At 42.9% G+C, this 23,909-nt stretch overlaps 2 protein-coding genes across 8 annotated transcripts in view; one reads left to right on the plus strand and one right to left on the minus strand.

Annotated features, from left to right (window-relative positions):
* LOC118964433 (transport and Golgi organization protein 1 homolog) overlaps positions 1 to 23,909 on the plus strand; it is a 70,238-nt gene that overhangs the window by 14,889 nt on the left and 31,440 nt on the right. Inside the window, exons 1-22 of one of the 7 annotated variants that reach the window (XM_036975585.1) lie at positions 8,148 to 8,251; positions 8,336 to 8,469; positions 10,243 to 10,368; positions 10,493 to 10,514; positions 10,639 to 10,727; positions 10,833 to 10,910; positions 11,040 to 11,150; positions 11,600 to 11,671; positions 11,788 to 11,892; positions 12,010 to 12,132; positions 12,307 to 12,388; positions 14,329 to 14,381; positions 14,493 to 14,595; positions 14,673 to 14,811; positions 14,995 to 15,187; positions 15,376 to 15,443; positions 16,863 to 16,951; positions 20,487 to 20,546; positions 20,652 to 20,698; positions 20,889 to 20,945; positions 21,840 to 22,188; positions 22,332 to 22,551. In XM_036975585.1, the coding sequence (XP_036831480.1) occupies positions 8,215 to 8,251; positions 8,336 to 8,469; positions 10,243 to 10,368; positions 10,493 to 10,514; positions 10,639 to 10,727; positions 10,833 to 10,910; positions 11,040 to 11,150; positions 11,600 to 11,671; positions 11,788 to 11,892; positions 12,010 to 12,132; positions 12,307 to 12,388; positions 14,329 to 14,381; positions 14,493 to 14,595; positions 14,673 to 14,811; positions 14,995 to 15,187; positions 15,376 to 15,443; positions 16,863 to 16,951; positions 20,487 to 20,546; positions 20,652 to 20,698; positions 20,889 to 20,945; positions 21,840 to 22,188; positions 22,332 to 22,551 (2,357 nt within the window). In that variant the 5' untranslated portion in view covers positions 8,148 to 8,214. Of the gene's footprint in view, positions 1 to 8,147; positions 8,252 to 8,335; positions 8,470 to 8,644; positions 9,038 to 9,878; positions 9,945 to 10,242; positions 10,369 to 10,492; positions 10,515 to 10,638; positions 10,728 to 10,832; positions 10,911 to 11,039; positions 11,151 to 11,599; positions 11,672 to 11,787; positions 11,893 to 12,009; positions 12,133 to 12,306; positions 12,389 to 14,328; positions 14,382 to 14,492; positions 14,596 to 14,672; positions 14,812 to 14,994; positions 15,188 to 15,375; positions 15,444 to 16,862; positions 16,952 to 20,486; positions 20,547 to 20,651; positions 20,699 to 20,888; positions 20,946 to 21,839; positions 22,189 to 22,331; positions 23,185 to 23,909 lie in introns of those variants that run through there. The other 6 variants (XM_036975587.1, XM_036975586.1, XM_036975588.1 and 3 more) reach the window with 6 other exon arrangements.
* Positions 209 to 4,527, minus strand: LOC118964409 (TATA box-binding protein-associated factor RNA polymerase I subunit A-like). The gene is made up of 6 exons (XM_036975458.1): positions 4,435 to 4,527; positions 4,014 to 4,172; positions 3,405 to 3,471; positions 3,024 to 3,147; positions 2,689 to 2,846; positions 209 to 2,421 (listed from the first exon to the last, which is right to left on the minus strand). The coding sequence occupies exons 1-6, from the start codon at positions 4,525 to 4,527 to the stop codon at positions 2,282 to 2,284; spliced, it is 741 nt and encodes a 246-aa protein (XP_036831353.1). The 3' UTR covers positions 209 to 2,281.

Genomic DNA, 23,909 nt, shown 5'->3' on the forward strand with positions numbered 1-23,909 from the left:
TTCGCTAGTCTTACACAGCAGTGGCTATGTTCGTGAGAATCAAATATGTGATTCATTATGACTAACTGATCTACGAATAATGAGTTGTTTATTTTATGATGCGAGGTCATTTGTTTATCAGTCAGCAGTCACCTGCAATGTCAAACAAGCCCAGTGAAAATTTGACATGTTTGGTTTCGCTCCTTTAGTAAGTGTAAAGAAGGACCACTATTCGAACAGCATTTTGTTTATTAAAAATGAAAGTAGTGTAAATTGTCAGTCCAATGATAAATGTTCATTTTCTCACATCTGTTACCAAAAGCACAACACTGTATTGACAATCGTCAACCCTGTCGGACAGCACACATAATAATATGCACTGATTAGTGTCTCTTAATGCCGTGTTCAAAACAACTGGGAACTCAGAAATCTCCGACTTCAGTGTGTTCAAGACAACCGGGAACTCTGAAAAAAACAAGCTCTGACTGGGAGAAATCTTTTAAGTCATCCAACTCGGACTTCCAAGTTGGGAACTCTGGCACCTTTCTAGAGCTCTGACTTTCCGAGCCGAAGATCACTGACGTCATGATTTGACCAATTTTTTTCAGAGTTCCCAGATGTCTTGAAAGCACCATAAGTGTATTCAGTTAGTGCCATTACAACAAAAAAATATCAAAATGTTAATAAAATGGAGACAATGTTTAAATAGTGGTTAGCCATTGTGGCCTTGATGGGAACAGCATTCAAAACAAAGGTAAAAGTCAACTTCAGTTACATGCAGCATCCTTTTCAACTCCCTTTATAACAGGATGACATAGCATCTCAGAATCCTTTTTGAATGCTAAAAAAATGCATCCTTCCTCCCATCCTTGAAGTAATCACACATATAATGTGATAGGATAGATTAAAGCAAATATCCCAATATATTACTTTTTACCTATTAAATAACGCTAGATCAGTGATAAGGATGTAAGTAAATGAACAGGGCAGTTATATGTTTTCACTGTGGCAGTGTCAAATGGGCACAATGAGATATTTTGAAATTTGCACCAGGATATGACATCATCAATACACCACTTGAGCACCAATGACCATGTTGATCCTCTTTCATCCCCAAAGGGAAAGGCAGAGGAAGAATAAAGACGAGGCTGGTTGTTTTTCTGCTGGTTGTTTGACATACAGTACCAATTGCTATCTCAACTCTTCTTTTCCATTGAGCGTCATGCAGAGAAGAGAGAAAAAAGTGATCGCTAATTGGCACCAGAGGGGTCAAATGCGTTTGTAACCAAGTGGGAATTTACCATATACAACTGGGAAAAATATATTTGAAAGGCCCTCCAATTGGTAATTACTAGTGGGAAACTCATACATCATCCTGAGCTCCCACTTCTCCCACATGCTGACCTCACCTACTTAGGAAATGACCTGGATAACAGCATTTTTCTGCAATTAAATGCAACAAATCATTATTTATAAAAAGCAATCTATTAATATGTTTTTTTAACACTCATTTGTTTACCAGCATGATAGCTTTTAGTTTATGGTTTAGGTAGCTTGTTGGCCATTAGCCAAATGATCTTTTCAAAGCACGTGAATGCATCCAACTGGTATTTACGACTTCACAATTGGTAAATTCCCACCTCCCACTTGGTTACGAAGCAGCATTATACAGTAGTGTGTTGTCACCGCTGTAGTTAATATGTGTCATCCAGGGCCGTCCTATCACAGAGTTGAGGTTGTGGCATTTGGGCCAGCTGGGTTTAGTATTGCTGATGTGAGTGGAGGCGGGTTCTCCATGAATCAGAGGAAGTTCAGTTGAGGCCACACCTGCCTCAGAGCTTATTACCTCCTAGACTTAATACTGCAGCACACCCAACCTCCCTATTCCCGACCAACTACCACAGTGAACACATGCTTCAATTTCTGCCTCATCTACTTTTAAAAACGACGGAGCAGCAGCCTGCAGAGCAACTCAAAAACGTAGCCATAGCTTGAGTGCTCCCTGGTGAACAATCACAGAATTTGACGCATCATACATTGCAGTGCAATGAGAGGCCTGCCTTCTGAAGGTGGGGAATGGTCATCGTGGCTGCAACTACTGTATGCAGAAAACCAAGAACAGTCTAGACAAGAAAAATAATGAAGTTGGAACACCTGTCATGGAAGGGGAGAGTGTCTGACCTGATGACTGTATGAGGTGGTCATGCCTGCCGATCTTGGCAATGGTAGAAGCTCTTCACACATTTTCTAAATGTTTGTTCTCGCCACTGTGCCTGGTGGCATTCCAGGAGCTTCCTCAAGGTCAGTCTTGGCTTTGCTGTCCCCTTTCTCTCCGGAGCCTTCTTATATTTTTTAGCGGTTTAGGATTCCTCTTAGCCTTTCGAGCATCAGAAGTCACTCCTTTTCGGGCTGCCTTACCAACACCGCAGTACATGGAGGCATCTGGCAAAAGAGACAACAATGGGTTGGACTACATAAGATGTCATCCTGCCACTTTTCCACTATCAGAACCAGGAAAAACTAGACCTAAGGATAGCCAAGCATGGTGGTTCAAGGAAGTAAACGTGTATTCTTAAACTAATTGGATATTTTTCCGCATAGTGCCAATGCTGCAAATACTGATAATAAGTGGGGACATCTTAATTTCACACAACTGAAAGAAAGTAATACTCAAGAAAATAAAAGGTGTTACCGTGTAGCTTTACTTACAGTGAGGACAAAAGGCTCCAACAACAAAGCTCTTCACTTCCAGTAGCTCTCTATTCTCTGCCAAATCTTTCCTGGCCTGGAATGTTGAGAAGTGTATTGCTAGCCACCAGTCCTTTCTGTACCCCATCTCCTCTGCAAAAATCTTCAGCCATTGTTTTCTAAAGGAAAATATAAATCCGTGGAATTGGCACAAATGAAGCATGACATAAGGACTTGCCAATTTGCCATGAGAAGAGACAAGCAATGTATGCCGAATTTAATTTATTCAAAGGGAGTGCATTTTCAATGTCCTCCTTTTGAGAGAGAGTAGTGTGGATTCATGCAGCCATCCTTACTTCATCCTCAGTCTCTTGATGATGTTCATCAAATGGTTCCAGACATCCAAGTTGCTCCTCCAACTGGAGTAGTCCAGGAGATCCAGAACCACACCTAGAGCCTTCTGAAGATCACCCTCATTCTCTGGGGAAAAAAACTCATCCTTTACTATGAACACCTTCATAGGACCAACATCAATGTGAAGAACACATCCACCAAACACATTCATCTGAATGTGTAAAAAAGCCCCCGAGGACAGAAACACACACGAAAACATTGAAAAATGACTAAAACATCAAGATAGACTTTAAAATGACTAGTTTCCCCTCATTTTACACCCCATTGTCCCTTTAAGACACTCAAAATCAATATCTTGTTATTATTATTCTATATTCACATACCCGACTGTACCAGAAGAGAACAGTATTCCGGCATCAACTCATGACTTGGGACCAATGTATGCAGGATCTAAGGCAAATGTAATCGAAAACATGGACTCATTAAACAGTACAGTACCAGTAGGCTATTGAGGGGCAGAGTACAGGACTAACTGTAGCCTAGAGATTTCACCTTACTGTGATTGTTTTAAAATGAAATGGTCAAAAAGAAACAAATTGCTTCTTAGCAAAGAACCATTTCTAAAGCAAGAATTTTGCTAGTACTGTCTGGGAGAGGTCTTTGTGGGGAGGGGAAATCCGAAAACTAGCTGTTATTGGCAGAGACGTTTGGAACTCTTTCTTATTGGTCTATTAACAAATTGACCACCTGGTGATGTCACCAGGCAGACCAAAACTCCACCCCACCAAAAACAGGCGGACATTTCAGGCGTCTCTTCAAACAACTCATACACCAAAAGGACATTATACATTTTCACAGTATTATTCAAACCTGTGGAAATGTATATAAAACACAGGAAATTATTTTACTGCACTGGGCCTTTAATAATGATAATAGTGCCCAACATTTCAGCTAGATTCCCCTGTTAAGAACAGCAATGGCCTCAGTACTACCTTCAGCACTTTGAGAAGTTTCTTCAGTGGATGGTTCTGTTTCTTCATGTACCGGTATAGGTAGACATGGGCATTGGGGTTGGGTGGGAAACTGTCGTCATAGGCATAGTCATTTAGAACCTTCACAGCTCCCTCGTGATCGTTGTAGAATTCCAGCATCTGCCATTGGCACGCGCAAGTCAAAACATTAGATCATCATAGGTAGTCTGATAAGGGAAAGTAGTTCAATGATGGAAAAGTAATACAATGATGGAAAAAGGGGATGCCAGGGGCCATGTTAAGTAGGGCAAATTGTAGTAAATCGTTTTGAAACGGAAAAATGAAAACAAGTATTTTTACTGGACAAATTCAGGTAGTACGTTACCGTTTGGTTTGGAAATTGTTCTTGTTTCATTCCTACTGAACACGAAGCAGTACTTACATCAATGTAACTCAGAACAAAAGGATCCCAGATGCCAGGAAGCTTCATGATCTCCTTCAGGTTCACAGAAGATTGTCGGAAGTAGCTATGCATTTCTTGGTTGACAGCTGCATCATACTCATCTAAAATATGTTAAAGTCCATGTTAAGCCAAAGCACAACCACAGGTTATGGTTACATTTTATTTGGCCATGTTTTTTGAAATGTATTGGAATTGTCCCTAAAGACACAGTTACATTATCTGGCCAGTAGATGGTGACGTAACCTAAGGATTTCCACTATCCCAATGTCATTGAAACCAATGAAAAATGGATACTTGGGGGTTGCCAGGTGTCCTCTTACCTGTGCTGGTTGCAGTGGCTTTCTTGTCACACCAGATTAAGTAATCCAGGAAGCCACTATAGGCCTGGATCAGCCTAATCCTCTGGGACTGACCGGCTGACTGCTTGCCATACCTCCAGCTCTCAGCGATGGACAGCTGAAGCTTGGCATCCTCAAACTGTGCTAGCCAGTCAAGTTAGTCCACATCGATCTCAACAAACCATTTCTGTATGGACTTTGTGCACAGGGGAATTGACATGCTGAAACAGGAAAGAGCCTTTCTCCAAAACTGTTGCCACAAAGTTGCAAGCACAGAATCGTCTAGAATGTCATTGTATGCTGTAGCGCTAAGATCTATTCACTGGAACTACAGGGCCTACACCAAAGCATGAAAAACAGCCCAAGACCATTATTCCTACACTTTACAGTTGGCACTATGCATTCGGGCAGGTAGTGTTCTCCTGGCATTCGCCAAACCCAGATTCATTCGTCGGACTGCTAGATGGTTAAAGCGTGATTCATCACTCCAGATAAATGTTTTCCACTGCTCCAGAGTTCAATGACAGCGAGCTTTACACTACTCCAGCCGACGCTCCCGAAGAACAGTTCTTGTGCTGAAGTTGCTTTCAGAGGCCGTTTGGATCTCAGTAGTGAGTGTTGCAACTGAGGATGATTTCTACGAGCTATGCGACTCAGCACTCGGCAGTTGTCTGTGTGCGTATGGGCTACCACTTCACAGCTGAGCTGTTGTTGCTCTAAGATGTTTCCACTTCACAATAACTGCACTTACAGTTGGCAGCTCTAGCAGGGCAGAAACTTGACAAACTGACTTGTTGGAAAGGTGGCATCCTATGATGGTGCCACGTTGAAAGTCACTGAGCTCTTCAGTAAGACCATTCTTTTGCCAATGGGATTCTATGGAGATTGCATGGCTGTGTATTCGATTTTATACACCTGTGATGGTGTGGCTGAAATAGCCAAAATAGCCAAATCTTCCATTCCAACCGGCGCCGACAGAGATGGCCGCCTCGCTTCGCGTTCCTAGGAAACTATGCAGTTTTTTGTTTTTTTAAGTGTTATTTCTTACATTAGTACCCCAGGTCATCTTAGGTTTCATTACATACAGTCGAGAAGAACTACTGAATATAAGATCAGCGTCAACTCACCATCAGTACGACCAAGAATATGTTTTTCGCGACGCGGATCCTGTGTTCTGCCTTACAAACAGGACAACGGAGTGGATCCCATGCAGCGACCCAAAGGAGGCTGCATTCATTGTAGCTGGGGATTTTAACAAGGCTAATCTGAAAACAAGACTCCCTAAATTTTATCAGCATATCGATTGCGCAACCAGGGGTGGAAAGACCTTGGATCATTGTTACTCTAACTTCCGCGACGCATATAAGGCCCTGCCCCGCCCCCCTTTCGGAAAAGCTGACCACGACTCCATTTTGTTGATCCCTGCCTACAGACAGAAACTAAAACAAGAGGCTCCCACGCTGAGGTCTGTCCAACGCTGGTCCGACCAAGCTGACTCCACACTCCAAGACTGCTTCCATCACGTGGACTGGGATATGTTTCGTATTGCGTCAGATAACAATATTGACGAATACGCTGATTCGGTGTGCGAGTTCATTAGAACGTGCGTTGAAGATGTTTTTCCCATAGCAACGATTAAAACATTCCCTAACCAGAAACCGTGGATTGATGGCAGCATTCGCGTGAAACTGAAAGCGCGAACCACTGCTTTTAATCAGGGCAAGGTGTCTGGTAACATGACCGAATACAAACAGTGCAGCTATTCCCTCCGCAAGGCTATCAAACAAGCTAAGCGTCAGTACAGAGACAAAGTAGAATCTAAATTCAACGGCTCAGACACAAGAGGCATGTGGCAGGGTCTACAGTCAATCACGGACTACAGGAAGAAATCCAGCCCAGTCACGGACCAGGATGTCTTGCTCCCAGGCAGACTAAATAACTTTTTTGCCCGCTTTGAGGACAATACAGTGCCACTGACACTGCCCGCAACTAAAACATGCGGACTCTCCTTCACTGCAGCCGACGTGAGGAAAACATTTAAACGTGTCAACCCTCGCAAGGCTGCAGGCCCAGACGGCATCCCCAGCCGCGCCCTCAGAGCATGCGCAGACCAGCTGGCTGGTGTGTTTACGGACATATTCAATCAATCCCTATCCCAGTCTGTTGTTCCCACATGCTTCAAGAGGGCCACCATTGTTCCTGTTCCCAAGAAAGCTAAGGTAACTGAGCTAAACGACTACCACCCCGTAGCACTCACTTCCGTCATCATGAAGTGCTTTGAGAGACTAGTCAAGGACCATATCACCTCCACCCTACCTGACACCCTAGACCCACTCCAATTTGCTTACCGCCCAAATAGGTCCACAGACGATGCAATCTCAACCACACTGCACACTGCCCTAACCCATCTGGACAAGAGGAATACCTATGTGAGAATGCTGTTCATCGACTACAGCTCGGCATTTAACACCATAGTGCCCTCCAAGCTCGTCATCAAGCTCAAGACCCTGGGTCTCGACCCCGCCCTGTGCAACTGGGTACTGGACTTCCTGACGGGCCGCCCCCAGGTGGTGAGGGTAGGCAACAACATCTCCACCCCGCTGATCCTCAACACTGGGGCCCCACAAGGGTGCGTTCTGAGCCCTCTCCTGTACTCCCTGTTCACCCACGACTGCGTGGCCACGCACGCCTCCAACTCAATCATCAAGTTTGCGGACGACACAACAGTGGTAGGCTTGATTACCAACAATGACGAGACGGCCTACAGGGAGGAGGTGAGGGCCCTCGGAGTGTGGTGTCAGGAGAATAACCTCACACTCAACGTCAACAAAACTAAGGAGATGATTGTGGACTTCAGGAAACAGCAGAGGGAACACCCCCCTATCCACATCGATGGAACAGTAGTGGAGAGGGTAGTAAGTTTTAAGTTCCTCGGCGTACACATCACAGACAAACTGAATTGGTCCACCCACACAGACAGCATCGTGAAGAAGGCGCAGCAGGCCTCTTCAACCTCAGGAGGCTGAAGAAATTCGGCTTGTCACCAAAAGCACTCACAAACTTCTACAGATGCACAATCGAGAGCATCCTGTCGGGCTGTATCACCGCCTGGTACGGCAACTGCTCCGCCCACAACCGTAAGGCTCTCCAGAGGGTAGTGAGGTCTGCACAACGCATCACCGGGGGCAAACTACCTGCCCTCCAGGACATCTACACCACCCGATGTCACAGGAAGGCCATAAAGATCATCAAGGACAGCAACCACCCGAGCCACTGCCTGTTCACCCCGCTATCATCCAGAAGGCGAGGTCAGTACAGGTGCATCAAAGCTGGGACCGAGAGACTGAACAATCAGGCAAGCTCTAAAACTCCAGAAGAAATCCAGAGGGGCCCTCAAACTATTTTGGAAAATACCTTGGACATGGGACTTAGCGTAGACATGGATCACCCTCCCTCAGGTTCATTATATTTCCCTACTTTTGAAATTGTGGTGAGATGTAAACTGTATGCATTAACCTAATTTGCTTGTGCTGTATTTCCAGGATCTCTGGAGTCACCTCCTGTCACTGATTTCAATGAAGATGAGCAGAGTGGTTCATCATTCGTATCAGTGCTAATTTTATCTGGTCATCTCATCACCCTGTTTTATGAGTATCTTGGAATATATGGTGTTATGGTAAGTTACTTCATGTATTTCTCTCTTGTGAATGGGCTTTCCTTTCCATTGTAATTGACTAATTGCCTGCATGTAGTGCTTAGGACTCAAGTATTCATACTTATTTTATTATTGCTGGGACAATGCATGTATTATTTTTATTTGGGGGGGCATTTGCCATGCTGACAGCGTTACCCAACCCTTCCCCTTTTTTTCAACTGGTAGTTGAGTACAGCACCGTTTCCGTTAAATTAAACGTTCCAGAACGTAAAAACGTACTGAATGCAGCCCAGGTTCAGTGATCCTTTCCCATTTTTTTGTAGACGTGTTCTAGTGAAGTGTAGGCTGAAGTTAAGTGTCCACAGCCGGTGTTTTGCTTATTGAGTGGGATATAAATGATCCCGCCGCTCGTTTTACCAGGCTTTGCGTAGAGTAACCTCCTTTCAGAGTAACCTCCTAGCCTCCTTTCAGAACTCTAAAAGGAGGCTAGTAGACATGTTGTTGGCGAAGCAGAGCCAGCATTGGCCAGCTAACCTTCAAGCTTAGGTTATAGTAGCTAGAAAGATAGGTACATATTGTCCTCTCCTGGGTAAATAGAACCACGATGAAGGATCCTCTCCAGTAGTCGACAACGTTGATCAGTTGGTGAAATTAGGATTTTCGGGTTTACGCAAACGACTTGCATTGCAAGTCACAAGCCAAACTAACTTGATAGCCAGCTCAACTGTCAAAGTAACGTACAGTAGCGATGGATTCGGAAGAAACAACCCCATTACCCACTTTGCCCCTGATGACAGAATTTGATCAACTGTCTGTCTTGTACTGTCTTGTACTTCAATATGCTAGTAGTTGGCTACAATGTAGCTAGCTGGCAAGTCAAGTCTTAGGCCGCCATATGGCTGGCTGGCTAGCTACATTTGAAACTGAATCTTGTTGGCAACTTCATTGTCTTGGGGAATGATTTTGTCCAACAATACCTAATGCATTTCCCAAATAGTTGCAGCCTAGAATGGGTCACTTGATTGCTCTTAGTTTCGATTTTTTTCGAAGTGGAAGTTGCCTGTCCTCTTCCTCATTAAAAAAATGGCTCACTTTCCAGACTAGCAGTATCTGTTCTTCCTGTATCTGGGTCTCAGATCGAGAGGTGCCTTCAAGTTGTTGAATTTTGCTCTGACAGCTCCCCCTTACATAACTATCACCTGAGGTTACATGCCATTCAAATCTACACATGGCTCATGTCTAGTGATATGTTATGTAATCATCTGTTTTGTTTATTGGCCATTTTACAGGGTGAAAGGCTACATGATGCAATCTTTTGCACTCTAAATCCACATAGGCCTAAGGCTTGTTAGTTAGATCCACTCTGTGGTGATTCATTTAGCTATTCCCTGAATTTCACTGAGAGACTGCGATGGAAGTTATGTATTGTGCAAAGGTCACCATGGATGGACAGTGTTAGGACCCCAGGCCAATCCAATCCCAATTGATTACATAAGGTCAAGGCAAATCTTCTCTCTATTGATTTTGATCAACAACTAGGTTATAGTCTATGTCTATTTCTAAACCCACCTCGATTTGATCTGAAGATATGCCTCTTTGCATTGACCTAGAGGGTGCTCAGTGGGATATCCATTAGCCATGCTTTTAAACGGAACATTGGAATGCCTGATGGTTTAGTTCAATGTTTTTAACATCACTTATTTTCTTCTGTCATCTCAGGCCAACTATTACCCAACTTATTTGCTAAGTCTGACATGTGCTGTCGTAATACTGATTGGACCTGTCTCTCCCCAGATGGTCACCAGCCTGCCAGAGCACTGGAAGTCAGGTCCAGACTTCTACAGCGTGTTCTGTGAACCCGTGCTGGTCACTGCAGGTGCCGGGGTCATCGGCTTCCTCTTCTGGAGTAGCATTCTATCTGTAAGTCGTTGTTGCACAGTTACCGCTTTCATAATTTCTGATTGCTTTATGTTATTCTATGATGTATTGTATGCTACCATTGAGGAGGCTGTTTGCTGCCACTTTTTTGTTTTCCTCCTCACAGGTCAAAAGCAAGTCATATCTAAGTAAGTTCTTCTCTCTGGCTATTTAGGGTGCATAGTGAATCCTCATTCATATTGCTTACAGGCTGTTGTCCTTGTCACGTGTAAACCATGTCTGATTTCATATTCTCGTCATGTATTTTATTAGTTACTGAAAAAGAGCTGGTGGACAGGATGAAAATGCTTGAACAAGAGAAGAAGGAGATACTCCAAAAGGTCGCTGAACTGCAGCAACGGGTAAGTTGCAGAGACTTTTCACTGACTAAGATCCAGAATTTTGAGTTCAATGTGAATTAAGGGACATAATGTTTTGACAGTATATTTCTACTGGGTTCCCCTTAGGGCGAAGAACTTAAAGAAAATCAAAAGCTGTCTGAAAAATCTGCCACTTTCTCTCTGGAGAAGATCCAGGATTTGGAGGTGTCTCTGAGAAATATTATCTTGATCACATGTCATTGTCATGCTGACAATTATTTTATTTTTTATTATAATTGTTTTCTTCTCCATAGTGTTTAAATTGACTACGCATTTTTTTTTTCTATCCAATAGAATATTGTGCAAGAGATGGAGAGACAAAATGAGCGCCTGGATGAGGAAAATCACTTACTCGCCATATCCTTTGACAAAGAGCGGGCCAACACTGCGAAACATGACGATATGGTGAGTAGTATTGAGCGATTTGGCTGTAATTAAAATGTTTCAGAACAACCAATTCTCTGATGTCGGTTCAATTATTTGAATTCCATTAAGTTAGTTTATTATGTGAGCTCAATGTGCCGTTTCTGTAGAGAGAAATCAAATCAAGCACAAACTTTGGGACGTTGTAGTTTTCAACAGGCAAATAAATATTCAACATAGTTTAGTGCAGAAAATGTGGTAATTGACTAAAATGACCACAATCCATTACAGCTACCTGGACTTGTGCGGGCAGTCACAGAGAGAAAGTGACAGCCTGCAAACGAAAGAGACACCCTAGAGAGCAGTTGCTTTCGTGATGTAGACAGCATAGGCAGCTACTATTAGCCAGCTACTATCCTAAATAGGATGGCTCGTTGATGAGCACAGAGAAAGATGGTTGTCATTATGCTTATCATTATCTTTGCCCATAGATGTCCGAAATGGACAAAACCATTGAGAAGTTGAAGCGCAGCAAGAAGAAGACCCAGGACGCACTCTCCAAGGTATATGTCAAATACGTGAACATGCCCAATGAAAATATGTCAAATATATTAACATTGCAACAATCAAATGTAAAGTGTTTATTTCCTTTTAATTATCCTTATCATTGAATCTGTAGTCTACCATTCTGATGGATGAAGTCAAGCTCCGTGAAGATGCCCGGAATGTCCAGCACCAGGTTCTGGAGAAGGATATTGCCACCCTGAAGGAGGAGAACCTCTCGGTGAGTACCAATATGGAACAACGATTCACATTTTAAGCCTCAAGACATTGTGTAGAACTCATTGGCCATGCAGGGCCTGCATAGCACCGTCCTTATGACCTAATTTCCTTGTTACAGCTGCACCATGCTGCCAAGTTGTGGGAGGAGAAGCACAGGGAGACAAGAGAGCAGATCAAAGTCTACCACAAGTCTCAGAAAGACCTGGAGGATTCCCTCGTTCAAAAGGACCACAACGTTGAGGTTTGTTTTTTACACGTTACGATATTGTTACACACATCAATTCCTGTTCACACCTTCTCAAATGCACCTTGATGACAAAGAAACATGTCACCTTTATTATGTTCCAAAAAAATACTTCTTGACTGATTCCAGGGGAAAAGTGTCTCAATTGGTGCTTCTCAACCTCTCTGGCAGGTTCTGTCTGACCTGCTAGGAGACCTGGAGGCCTGCGATGACCTGAAAGGTGGAGTTGTGGCTAACGGGGAAGCCTTTAACGGTAAGTCACCGGACACTGTGTCCTAATCAGAGGAGGCTGGTGGGAGGAGCTATAGGAGGACGGGCTCCGTGTAATGGCTGGAATGGAATTAAAAACATGGAAACAGTGTGCTTGACTCCGTTCCGTTTACGCCATTATAGTGAGACGGTCCTCCTATAGCTCCTCCCACCAGCCTTCTCTGATTAGGATACCGTCATGTGATTTGGTCTTATGTAGCAACATTTTAAATCGTTTTTTACATTGGATTAAGGTAGAGACTTGGAGCAACAAAATGGTATTTCATACACTACAGTTGAGGAACAATGGGAAAGTAGTTCTGCTTTGAAAGTTAATAAGCTTGTAACTCATACTGGAGAGCTCTTCTTTGTCTATACCCATTCAGCATTGTTCACACCCTCTTTAACCTTAGCCCCACCCATCTCTTTAAGGATTCACATGTGAGGTCGTGTACTAAACAACCAAAGATTTCAAGACTAAAGGCTGGTTTACACTACGTCTATCGACATGTCTGTAGACAGTTGTCGCGGTGACATGAACATTCTATTATGAAGAGAAAATCGAATCACAAAAACGACAGGCCGCATGACATCAGCAGCCTGGTGGTCCAAAATAGCATAATTGGTGTATTTTAACACCAATAAACCCAACCATTTAAAAATTGAATTTTGTATATGTCAATCTAGCAAACCAAGAACATTTCTAAACATTGGTTTGGTTTGTTTCTAGCTTGTTAGTTGGCTAGCCAGTTCAAATAATGACCATATCATATACCTGACAAAGTCTTAACTTTAGCTAATTAGTATTCATTATTACAGGAAAATAAACTCACAACAAAATCATTATATACAAATTAAGAAAATAGCTTACGGATATTCGTGTGACGAAGTAAAAGCAGGGTATTCTACTGGAGAATTTTAGTACTTGGACAGTGTCTCGTTGGCCTAACGTTATATCCTAATTTGGACTTTTATGCAGGTCATGTTCTTCACATATTACCGTCTCTGGTGATCACACACATATCAAATAAAATCTGGTTACTTGCATAGTGGAGACTTTTGTTTAGCTAGCTAAACAATTAACCATAATCCAAACTCATAACGTTACTACCTTGCATGAATCCCCTGGTAGCTAAAACTAACTAACTAGTTCAATGTTAACCTAGCTAGCTAACATTAGGCTATAACTAGAAATGCAAATGCGTCTGCGATATGAATAATATTATTACACAGATCAATCACTTAACATTAGCTGGCGATCCAGCCAGCTAACGTTAGCTAGCTAACAATATGCTTTATTTTGCAATGAGAAAACGACTTTCTGACAATTAGAAACTTATATCTGAAAATAGTTTCCCTTAATTTGAAGATGTATAAAACACCTGTCTCCAGAATACAACGGCCTTCAATGTGTTCTATTTTCGACTGCCTCTGCATATTTGCAATCAAACCACAGAATTTTCTCCATCTACTTAGCTATCATACTCTGCTTCCACCGGACAGTCCACTGATTTCAAAACTTGGTCCTCCTAAAAGTGGAGAGCATCTTTTCAAAAAAGCTGCGTTAGAAAGGATTACTTACACATACTGAGAAGCTCATGTTATAGACCAAAGCGTGCTACATGGCAGACCAATCCGAACTCGTTTCATGGCGCGTCCAGCTCATCCATAATCTCAGCCAATCAAGACTAGAGGGAAGGTTCCTTCCTTTTTCTGTGGCTAAACTAACTCGGCTCGTAGTTTACCATTTTTACTCGTATTTACGGATGGTATACAAGTTTGTTATTAAGGCACATGGAAGTTCACATACCAGAAGGCATTTTGCAAAAAAGAAAACGCATTTTGATAGTTATACATTCAAATGCCTCTCCTGTGAATTATTGACACGGTACATACGCCTACTTTCCTGAAACGTGTCACTGTGTTTACTATTATTTGTTTCAGACAAGCAGACCATCATCCAAAACCGCGTTAAGCAAATGATGGTCGTCTCTCGGGTAAGACTGAGTTCTTTCTTGAACAGACCCAGATTTCTGTGTACCTGAAGGCAGGTAAAACTTGTGCTCAGAACCAAGAAGTGTGTCAACTCTTGCACTAACTGTTGGCAGAACTTTCCACAGGTCCAGACCACTCTGTCTGTTGTGGAGGAAGAGCGCGATCGCTTCATGACCAAGCTGCTGAACGAAGAGAAGTCCAGGAAAGAGCTGGAAGGTATGTCCCAGCAACTAGAATTTGATAGGCATCACTACCTTTTCTCTCTCAACACTGTCAACTTGTTTTCGCCACAGAGCAATTTCAGAAGTTGGAGCATGACATCTTGTTGGTGAAAAGTGACAAGAACCACCTGGAGAACCAGTACAAGACCCTGCAGCAGAAGAATGACATCATGACTGAGATGTACCAGCAGAAGGAGAACGCTTTGCAGCAGTAAGTAGAATCAGAAGTGGTGCAGTTCATGCATTAATACTATAGTAGGGTTTGTTCTCCATGGTTCCACAGCGTAAAAAAAAAAAAAATCATTGTCTTTTACTGTATTCTTTTACTGTGAGGTTTGAGGTTTTCAAATGGACTTAAAGTAGAGTTTGATTTAATTTGTGTGTCGCCTTACAGGAAGCTGACCAAGGAGGAGTTTGAGCGCCCCAACAAGGAAGACCGGCTGACGAAGGTGGACAGCAAGGCCCTAGAGGAGGAGGTCAAGGTGTGTAGGCAGCGCGTTAAAGAGATCCAGGATAAGCTGAAACGGACCGAGAAGTCCTACAAAGCCCAGATCATTAAGCAGGAGCAGAAATCTCACGAGAACTGGGTTTGTACAATACAACTTTTTTTTTGTCCATTTGTTAAAGAAACAACATGTCTCATTTCTCAACCCCCATCGATGGCACATACATTAGGATCAGGACATTTTTTTAAAAGTATTCTGTTTGGCCAGTCATTTGTAAGGTGAATTTAGTCCAAAACAGGAGATTTTAAATGTCTATTCCTTCTCTCTAGGCGATTGCACGCGCCGCAGAGCAAGCTATGTTCAACGAGAAGAAGGAAAACATTCACCTTCATAACTTGTGAGTGCAACACTAAAACAACAGACTCAATTGGGCTATACCAATGCAGGGCTCAAGGCTTATTTAGTTGATGGCACCAGCACATGATTTGGTTGCATACATTTTTCGCCACTGCACGGATATAATGACCTGACCTGTGTCCCATAATGTACCTGCATTCCATACAGAACCAGGCTAATAATGACTAGCCATCTTTACATTAGCATGCCCTTGAGTTCTAACATTGATTTGGATAGATTTACTCAGGGTGCAATGTGACTTTTTTGTCAGTGGAAGTTTATAAATCCATTGAGATGCATGCTTTCTCTCTCTATTCAGCTAGTAATAGGCTACATTTGGTTATTAATTCATGATATATTAAAAAGCTGTATGATATAATTTTGCAATGTAAGACATTGCTCTGTTTGTTAGAATTGCGGAAATGTATTTTCTAAAGTAAGCCTGTAAAATATTATTTTACATTTAAAAATAGTATGTTGTCCCTTAATCAAGACAGACTGCTTTTTGAAGGAGAGTTCAATATGTCTACAGTAGGCTAGCCAAGACAAGTGCTAGTTGTCTTTGTAGCTTTCTTTTTTGTACACTATCAACAGTAGCCAGTAGAATCTTTTTTTTCTCCAGTGACAAGCGAACTGAGATGGTATTCTAGGATTCAAAAAGTAAGATATTTCTTCTAACACATCCAGGGAATGCATGATTGGTATTTTGATGTGAAAGCTGTCCAATTAGGATCCAATATGTCTGCCTACACAGCTTGACCTAGGCTATATTATTCACCACCTGAGGAAGTGGAAACTCAAAACACTTATCTAGATTGATAACTCTAAATATGTTAATGTTACTAGATAGCTAATTTATTAGCAAATGTAATGTCTTACAAAAGATTTCCAGCACTAGGCCCGTCCAGACTACTGGATGTAGCCCTATTCACTGCAAATGGTGCACTCCACCGGCGCATCAAAACCATGTACTACATAGCCTACTCCGGTTGTTAAGTGGTGCCATGAGCTCCATATTGAGAGCTGAGAAATGTCATTGTATACTCACAGAAAGCTGTGACTCTCCTCTCTGTAACTAGAACAACAGTAGCTGCTTTGCAAACGGCCTTTTTCCGAATTGCATTTTAAGCAGCGGTCATATGGTTGTGCTAATTAGAATGCGCACCTCACCTATTGCTCACTCAAAATGGAGACAGGCAGATCCTTTCATTTGGTTCATTTTTGGTCAATATCACATTTACTTTTTGAATGAGTCATAATAGTAAAGTAAAAAGAGAAGCATTGTGAACCAAAGGTTGCACTGCCAAGTCGAAGGGCCACAAATGCAAGTGTTTTGGTCACAGTTTTGCAAGCTGTATTAGTCTAGATTTGGAGGTACAGTATTGAGAATCTAAATGCCTGGTCTCTTTTTTCACCCTAGACTGACTTCCATGTCCAGCAAGCTGAATGAGCTCCGTAGGCCTCTGTTCAAGCCCACCCTTGGGATGGCTCCCATGCCTCTCCGACGAGGTAAGAACCAATCCTCAGTTCACGTTATTTAGTGCTGGCGACTGGCACGTCTGCATTCAGTAAGGCAAAATTGTCAGAACATAACTTGCAGATAGAAATGAATAGGGCTGATATGACACTATTCTTGAGGACAGAGAATCATATTTCTATCTGAACGTTCTGTAACGTTCCTGGACATTTCTATTGTCTTGTCGGTTGGATATCAGCTGTGACTGCGTTTCAAATTAGATCTTGGACTTTTTGACTGTCTGATACCCCATCTGCTGTTTGACTTCCACCCTCTGAAATGCATGTTTTCCTGAGGTTTTGATTTGTATTCCTTGCAGCTGGTCCAATGTGGAGAGACTGACAGTGTTTTGTTAAATGGTTTTGCTAAACAGGTGATTAGTATGGTCCCTCATCTGTGAGTGGAGGTGCCCCTTCCCCCCCCTCTCATGATAGAAGTTCACGGGTGCCCCCCCAGTGGGGTGAAGGAACGAGCCCTATCGGGAGTCTCCTGAACCCCCGGCCCGGACAGCCTTGGCCCTGCTGATTGGCTGAGCAGTACCATCCCTCTGCCAATCAAACCCCCCTTGTTCACCCTTGTATGCCCTGACTCCCCGCTTTCTTTTTCACCTTTCCTTTTCCCTGTCTTTAGCTCCGCTGTGGTGTTTCAATAATTCACTTATTTTTCTTCCTACTGCTCTCATCCTGCTCCTTACTGGTACCCACCTCTGACCTTTTCCTCTTCCTAATGTTTGTCTTCTGATTACGTCCTCTCTGATTTTCAAAGACGTTCTTTCCTGTCTCTTTCACTGCCATCTTTTCTCCCTCTACTGCCATCTGTCTCACCTGTGTTTGCGTGTCCAGACGACCCAGAATGCTCCTATGCCCCCGTTTGCTTTCACAATTTGGAATAACCGCTCTTGCATGCCTCTTGCTCTTTCAGTATTATGGTGGAGTTTTTGTTGTGTTCAGCTGTTGTGTGTGGAACTCGTTAGGTTACAAAAGCTTCAGCCTTTGCTTTCCCTTGTGGGATTACTGCATTCCATACATTTTTATGTTTAAAATATACACTACCGTTCAAAAGTTTGGGGTCACTTAGAGTTGTCCTTGTTTTTGAAAGAAAAGCATTTATTTTTGTCCATTTAAAATAACATCAAATTGACCAGAAATACAGTGTCTACATTAATGTTGTAAATGACTATTGTAGCTGGAAAGTTTATTTTTTATTTTTTATGGAATATCTACATAGGCGTACAGAGGCCCATTATCAGCAACCATCACTCCTGTGTTCCAATGGCACGTTGTGTTAGCTAATCCAAGTGTATAATTTTAAAAGGCTAATTGATCTTTAGAAAACCCCTTTGCAAGTATGTTAGCACAGCTGAAAACTGTTGTTCTGATTAAGGAAGCAATAAAATTGGCCTCCTTTTAGACTAGTTGAGTATCTGGAGCATCAGCATTTGTGGGTTCGATTACAGGCTCAAAATGGCCAGAAACGAAGCACTTTCTTCTGAATCTCGCCAGTCTATTCTTGTTCTGAGAAATGAAGGCTATTCCTTGTGAGAAATTGTCAAGACACTGAATATCTCGCACAACGCAGTGTACTACTCCCTTCACAGAACAGCGCAAACTGGCTCTAACCAGAATAGAAAGGAGCAAGAGAACAAGTACATTAGTGTCTAGTTTGAGAAACAGACGCCTCACACGTTGAGGAACTGGCAACTTCATTAAATAGTACCTGCAAAACACCAGTCTCAACAGTGAAGAGGAGACTCCGGGATGCTGGCCATTTTGAGCCTGTACTCGAACCACGCAGCCATTATACTGCTCAGGAAGGAGACGCATTCTGTCTCCTAGAGATGAACTTAATCCTAACCGACTTGCCAAAACTATAGTTTGTAAACAAGAAATTTGTGGAGTGGTTGAAAAACAAGTTTTAATGACTCCAACCTAACTGTATATACACATACACACAGTACCAGTCAGAAGTTTGGACACCTACTCATTCTAGGGTTTTTATTTTTACTATTTTATACATTGTAGAATCATAGTGAAGACATCAAAACTATGAAACAACACATTGAATCATGTAATAACCAAAAGTGTTGAACAAATCAAAATATATTTGAGATTTTTGAAGTAGCCTCCCTTTGACTTGATGACGCCTTTGTACACTCTTGGCATTCTCTCAACCAACTTCACCTGAAATGCTTTTCCAACAGTCTCTTGTTGGTTGCTTTTCCTACAATCTGGGGTCAAACTCATCCCAAACCATCTCAATTGGATTGAGGTCGGGTGATTGTGGAGGCCAGGCCATCTGATGCAGCACTCCATCACTCTCCTTGGTCAAATAGCCCTTACACAGCCTGGATGTGTGTTGGGTCATTGTCCTGTTGAAAAACAAATGATAGTCCCACTAAGCGCAAACCAGATGAGATGCCGTACCACTGCTGTGGTAGCCATGCTGGTTAAGTGTCCCTTGAATTCTAAATAAATCACAGACCGTGTCACCAGCAAAGCACTATCACACCACACCACCTCCATGCTCCACGGTGGGAACCACACATATGGAGATCATCCGTTCACCTACTCTGCGTCTCAAAAAGACACGAAGGTTGGAACCAAAAACTCTCACATTTGTACTCTTCAGACCAAAGGACAGATTTCTGTCAGTCTCATCTCCATTGCTCTTGTTCATTGGCCCAAGCCAGTGAAGTCAGTGAAGTCTCTTCTTATTGGTGTCCTTTTAGTGGTTTCTTTGCAGCAATTCGACCATGAAGGCCTGCTTCACGTGGTCTCCTCTGAACAGTTGATGTTGAGATGTGTCTATTACTTGAACTCTGAAGCATTTATTTGGGCTGGTAACTCTAATGAACTTATCCTCTGCAGCAGAGGTAACTCTTGGTCTTTCCTGTGGCATTTCTCATGAGAGCCAGTTTCATCATAGAGCTTGATGGTTTTTGCGACTGCACTTAAAGAAACTTTAAAAGTTCTTGAAATTTTCCAGATTGACTGATCTTCATGTCTTAAAGTAATGGACTGTTTCTTTTTGCTTATTTGAGCTGTTCTTGCCATAATATGGACTTAGCCCTATTTGGTAAAATACCATCTTTATAACACCCCTACCTTGTCACAACACAACTGATTGGCTCAAATGCATTAAGAAGGAAAGAAATTCCACAAATGAACTTTTAACAAGGCACACCTGTTAATTGAAATGCAGTCCAGGTGACTACCTCATGAAGCTGGTTGAGAGAATGCTAAAAGTGTGCAAAGCTGTCATCAAGGCAAAGGGTGGCTTCTTTGAAGAATCTCAAATATTCTGGTACTGGTACTTCTAGTTCTGGAAGAATAATATCCTACCATGACATGACCAAACATTTTCCTCGGACTGCAAATAGACCCGACTTTGCTATAAATAGATGGTAGCATGAACCAGTAACATGGTCTTGAGTCAGGTGCCTAATGACAACCAGGAGAGCCAAGGTTAGCATTCTAGAAGATTTGACGTTTTACGTTGATGTATCACCGTGTATTTATTGTCCAACAGGACCACGACCTTGCGGCCGTTACCCTCCTGACCACAAACACCCAGTGGCTTCTAGACCTGGTAGGGATTGTATTTTTTGTCAATGAGGGTTGATGTGGTATTATCCCTAATCGAGCCCTTATCCTAAATCTCCTCTAATCATTCTGCCCTTTTTATCCTCCACAGACACCATGGCCCCAAGTACATCCTCACCAAGCGATCTGGGCAGCTCGGTAAGTGTCTCAAATTGACTGAAAATGTCCACAGGTTATTTACTTCCTTATTACGTAACGATGTCAGGAGGGAAAAAGTGACATGGAACTAGAGAAGGAAAGTTTCAACGAAACACCGTGAGTCCTTACGGTCTTATGGGCATCTCTCCCCCCTGTTCCTCCATCATGTGGGTGTGTTTGCACTAAACAGACCGCTCCACTAGAGTCACAGGCTGAGGCCCAGGCCTCCACAGAGAACCCAGAGGCAGTGAGTATTATGTTGGAGGCAGCAGTGGCAGGGATGTGGATGTGTGTGTGTGAGCATGCTTACCCCAGCCGTGGATCAGTGGCTGGGGTGGCAGTCAGCTGGGTAGTGGCTTCACAGGGTTGTCAGACTTAACATTGCTGGCTGGAGTCTGACATGCGTGGTTGCTTGTTTTAAGGAGCTTACAGACGGGCTGCGGTAAACTGAACATTTCTGCCTACTGTGTGTAGATGCCAGCGGTCTCGGTTGTTGTCAGCTCGACGGTTGTGATTTTAAAACATTGGTTGGTTGGCGAGATGGACTCTGCTCAATGGTCAACCATGCATATTTTGAAGCCTTGAGCGTAGAGCCAATGCCGCAGCTCACTGGAGTGAGTACCACGAACGGCGACAATTGCAAAACTGCTTGCCTTTTGCCGCCCTAGTCCCATTGAAGTCTGAAGACCTTTGCCGCTCCCCGTGGCCCGTCTGTAAGCTCCTTTTTATTTTTTTCCCTATATTACAACACCCACCCTCCCTCTGACCCCACTGAATGAATTGGTGACACTGTTCTACAAAGCCATAACTTCAGCACAACTACATGATGGATATCTCAAATGTGTTATCATTTAAAGCTGTGTGTGTTTTGAGGTTAATGCTTTGTGGAAATGGTCCTGATTCTGAATCGGTGTGTAGCACTTGGTTGTGTGATTCTTGTGGGACTGTGTAACTTGACTTATTATTGTGGGATATTGTTGTCTTTCTCACCAGTGCATAATTGTTTGTTTTGTTCTAACCTAACGAAACTGTTTGAATCAGATGAAAGGGACTCTCATTGTTGGTGCCAGCAGCAGGGCTACAAGTACAATGGACCTATTGCTATTCTTTGTTTTAATATTTTTTGTTGTTGTTCCTTTAGAACACTCGACCTCAGGGTCCTGGCTCCCTGCTGGTCTCTCCCATCAGGCCCCCCCCCGACTCAAGACCCGGCCCCCTCAGACCAGTCATCAGCCATCCCTCCGGACTCTGCTACCGTCCCATTCCCGGACGCCACCACATCCCTCCTCCCCCACCCTTCATGCCTCCCGTGTACCGACCAGACAACGGACACTCAGGCATGATGCCTCCTGGACCCCCACCGCCTAACGGACACCCATTGATACCACCCGGACATCGGCGTCCAACTCCTGGTGCTTACAGTCCCCCTTCCCCACACAACCGGTACCTTCCTCCACCTTCTCACTATGAACCGGTGCCTCCCCCATTCGGTAGGTGGTGAATTCTGGTCCCCAGCTTTTATCTCAAGTTAAGTCTTTGTTATTCGCATCGCTAACCACAACTGAAATACTATTGTTATGTTGGTACTACAGTGTTATATTTAATTTGTTTGTTCATTTTTCCTTCTATCTAGGTGTTTCCGGCAGCACTCCTATGGCCCGACCCATGGGACCCCCACATACCTACGTGCACTATGGACCACTTGATCACTCCATCCTGCCCCCTGGGGGGGCCCCATACCCTCATGTCGGCCCCAGAGACTTCCCTATGCAGCCACAGGTCCCACATGGCCATGACTCTTCAGTGGGCCCCCAGCCCGGCGCTGGCCCCCAGGGCCAGGGGCAAGACTATAGGTCCCAGCAGGCAACAGTGTCCAGTGTCAATGTCTTATGTTTCTTGTCTGAAATGTAATAGACTTGAAGAGGAGTAGTACTGAGGCTTGTTACTCTGCAAGAGGTCCTATTGTGCAATAACATTTCTATTGTCTGACTGAGCTTTTTTTAAAAGGTTATTATGTTGATTTTTGTATTCATTTCACAATGTTATCATGGTTTCCTGTGGAAATTATTATTAAAAATAAATGGACCCCAAGCTTTTGGGTTGCTTGATCAATCATTTCAGAAGTACCATATTATCTGAGCTCTTCCCAAAACTCTCTTCAGAATGAACTGAAAGGGAAAGTTGAAAGTCAGATGTAATTTACTGTTCTTAGGATATTTTATTAATAAAACTGGTAAAAGATACTGCAGTTTTCTATTGTTCATATGACAACTTTTGCGATCCATTTTAGTTTGAAAGGAAATGTCTGACAGTGCATTTTGTTTTGTATGGGTAGCTGCATTACATGTGAAAGGCCAGTAAATCACCCACTAACTGAACACCTGTCATATTACATTGGTTTCACATTTGTTTCTTTTTGTTATGTTACATCAGGAATGCATCACATTTTTTCTATTTATTATCAATAAAAAGAAAATAAGCAATTATTTTTTTGCACGTGACTAAAGACTATTTGCATTAAATGTATATCATTGCATGCTTTGGTTAGAAATGTTTTACTCTCTGTAGGTCCCAGAACTTTTCTTTGTACCCACTGACTATTTACCTCTACCAAAACACTTGACTGATTATTGGCATATCTGGAATGTTATGATGTACACTGTTATCGAGGCTGTCAAATTATTGTGTAGCTGGGCACTGCTCTGCCTGTCACCATACTGTACACTGAAAGTGGTTCTGAGTGAATGACACAGGGAAAAGTAAGGGCATACAAGGGTTTGAGTCTTATGCTATAGTCCAGGGTTTCCCAAACTCAGTCCTTTTGCCCTAGCACTACACAGTTGATTCTATTAATCAACTCATCAAGCTTTGATTATTTGAATCACGACCGAGTTTGCGAAACCCTGCTCTAGTCTACAGAAACAGTGCAGGTAGAATGAACAGGGTTTGTCATCACGTTCCAGGTTTGTATTGACATTGTACATTTCTACAGTATGTGACGCCATAAATGGAGTTACTGAAGGTTAATCATGATGACGTAAGTGGATTTTTTGTCGACACCCAACACTTGAATTTGCTGTCTTTGTATATGCTAACAATAACTGCTACAGTATATACCCATCTGTTTATTCCTGATTTAAGTGGATAATTCTGGTAATTACTATGGGCACTCCTGCAAAGCATTCGCTAGTCTTACACAGCAGTGGCTATG

The sequence above is a fragment of the Oncorhynchus mykiss genome, chromosome 4 (assembly GCF_013265735.2).
Source record: "Oncorhynchus mykiss isolate Arlee chromosome 4, USDA_OmykA_1.1, whole genome shotgun sequence".
NCBI lineage: Eukaryota > Metazoa > Chordata > Actinopteri > Salmoniformes > Salmonidae > Oncorhynchus > Oncorhynchus mykiss.

Coding starts and splice junctions, on each gene's coding strand:
- LOC118964409 (XM_036975458.1), bottom strand. CDS start 4,527: ATGCATAGCTACTTCCGACAATCTTCTGTGAACCTGAAGGAGATCATG. Junction 4,173..4,434: donor TTGTTCTGAGTTACATTGAT/GTAAGTACTGCT, acceptor TGCCAATGGCAG/ATGCTGGAATTCTACAACGA. Junction 2,847..3,023: donor ATCAAGAGACTGAGGATGAA/GTAAGGATGGCT, acceptor ATTTTCCTTTAG/AAAACAATGGCTGAAGATTT.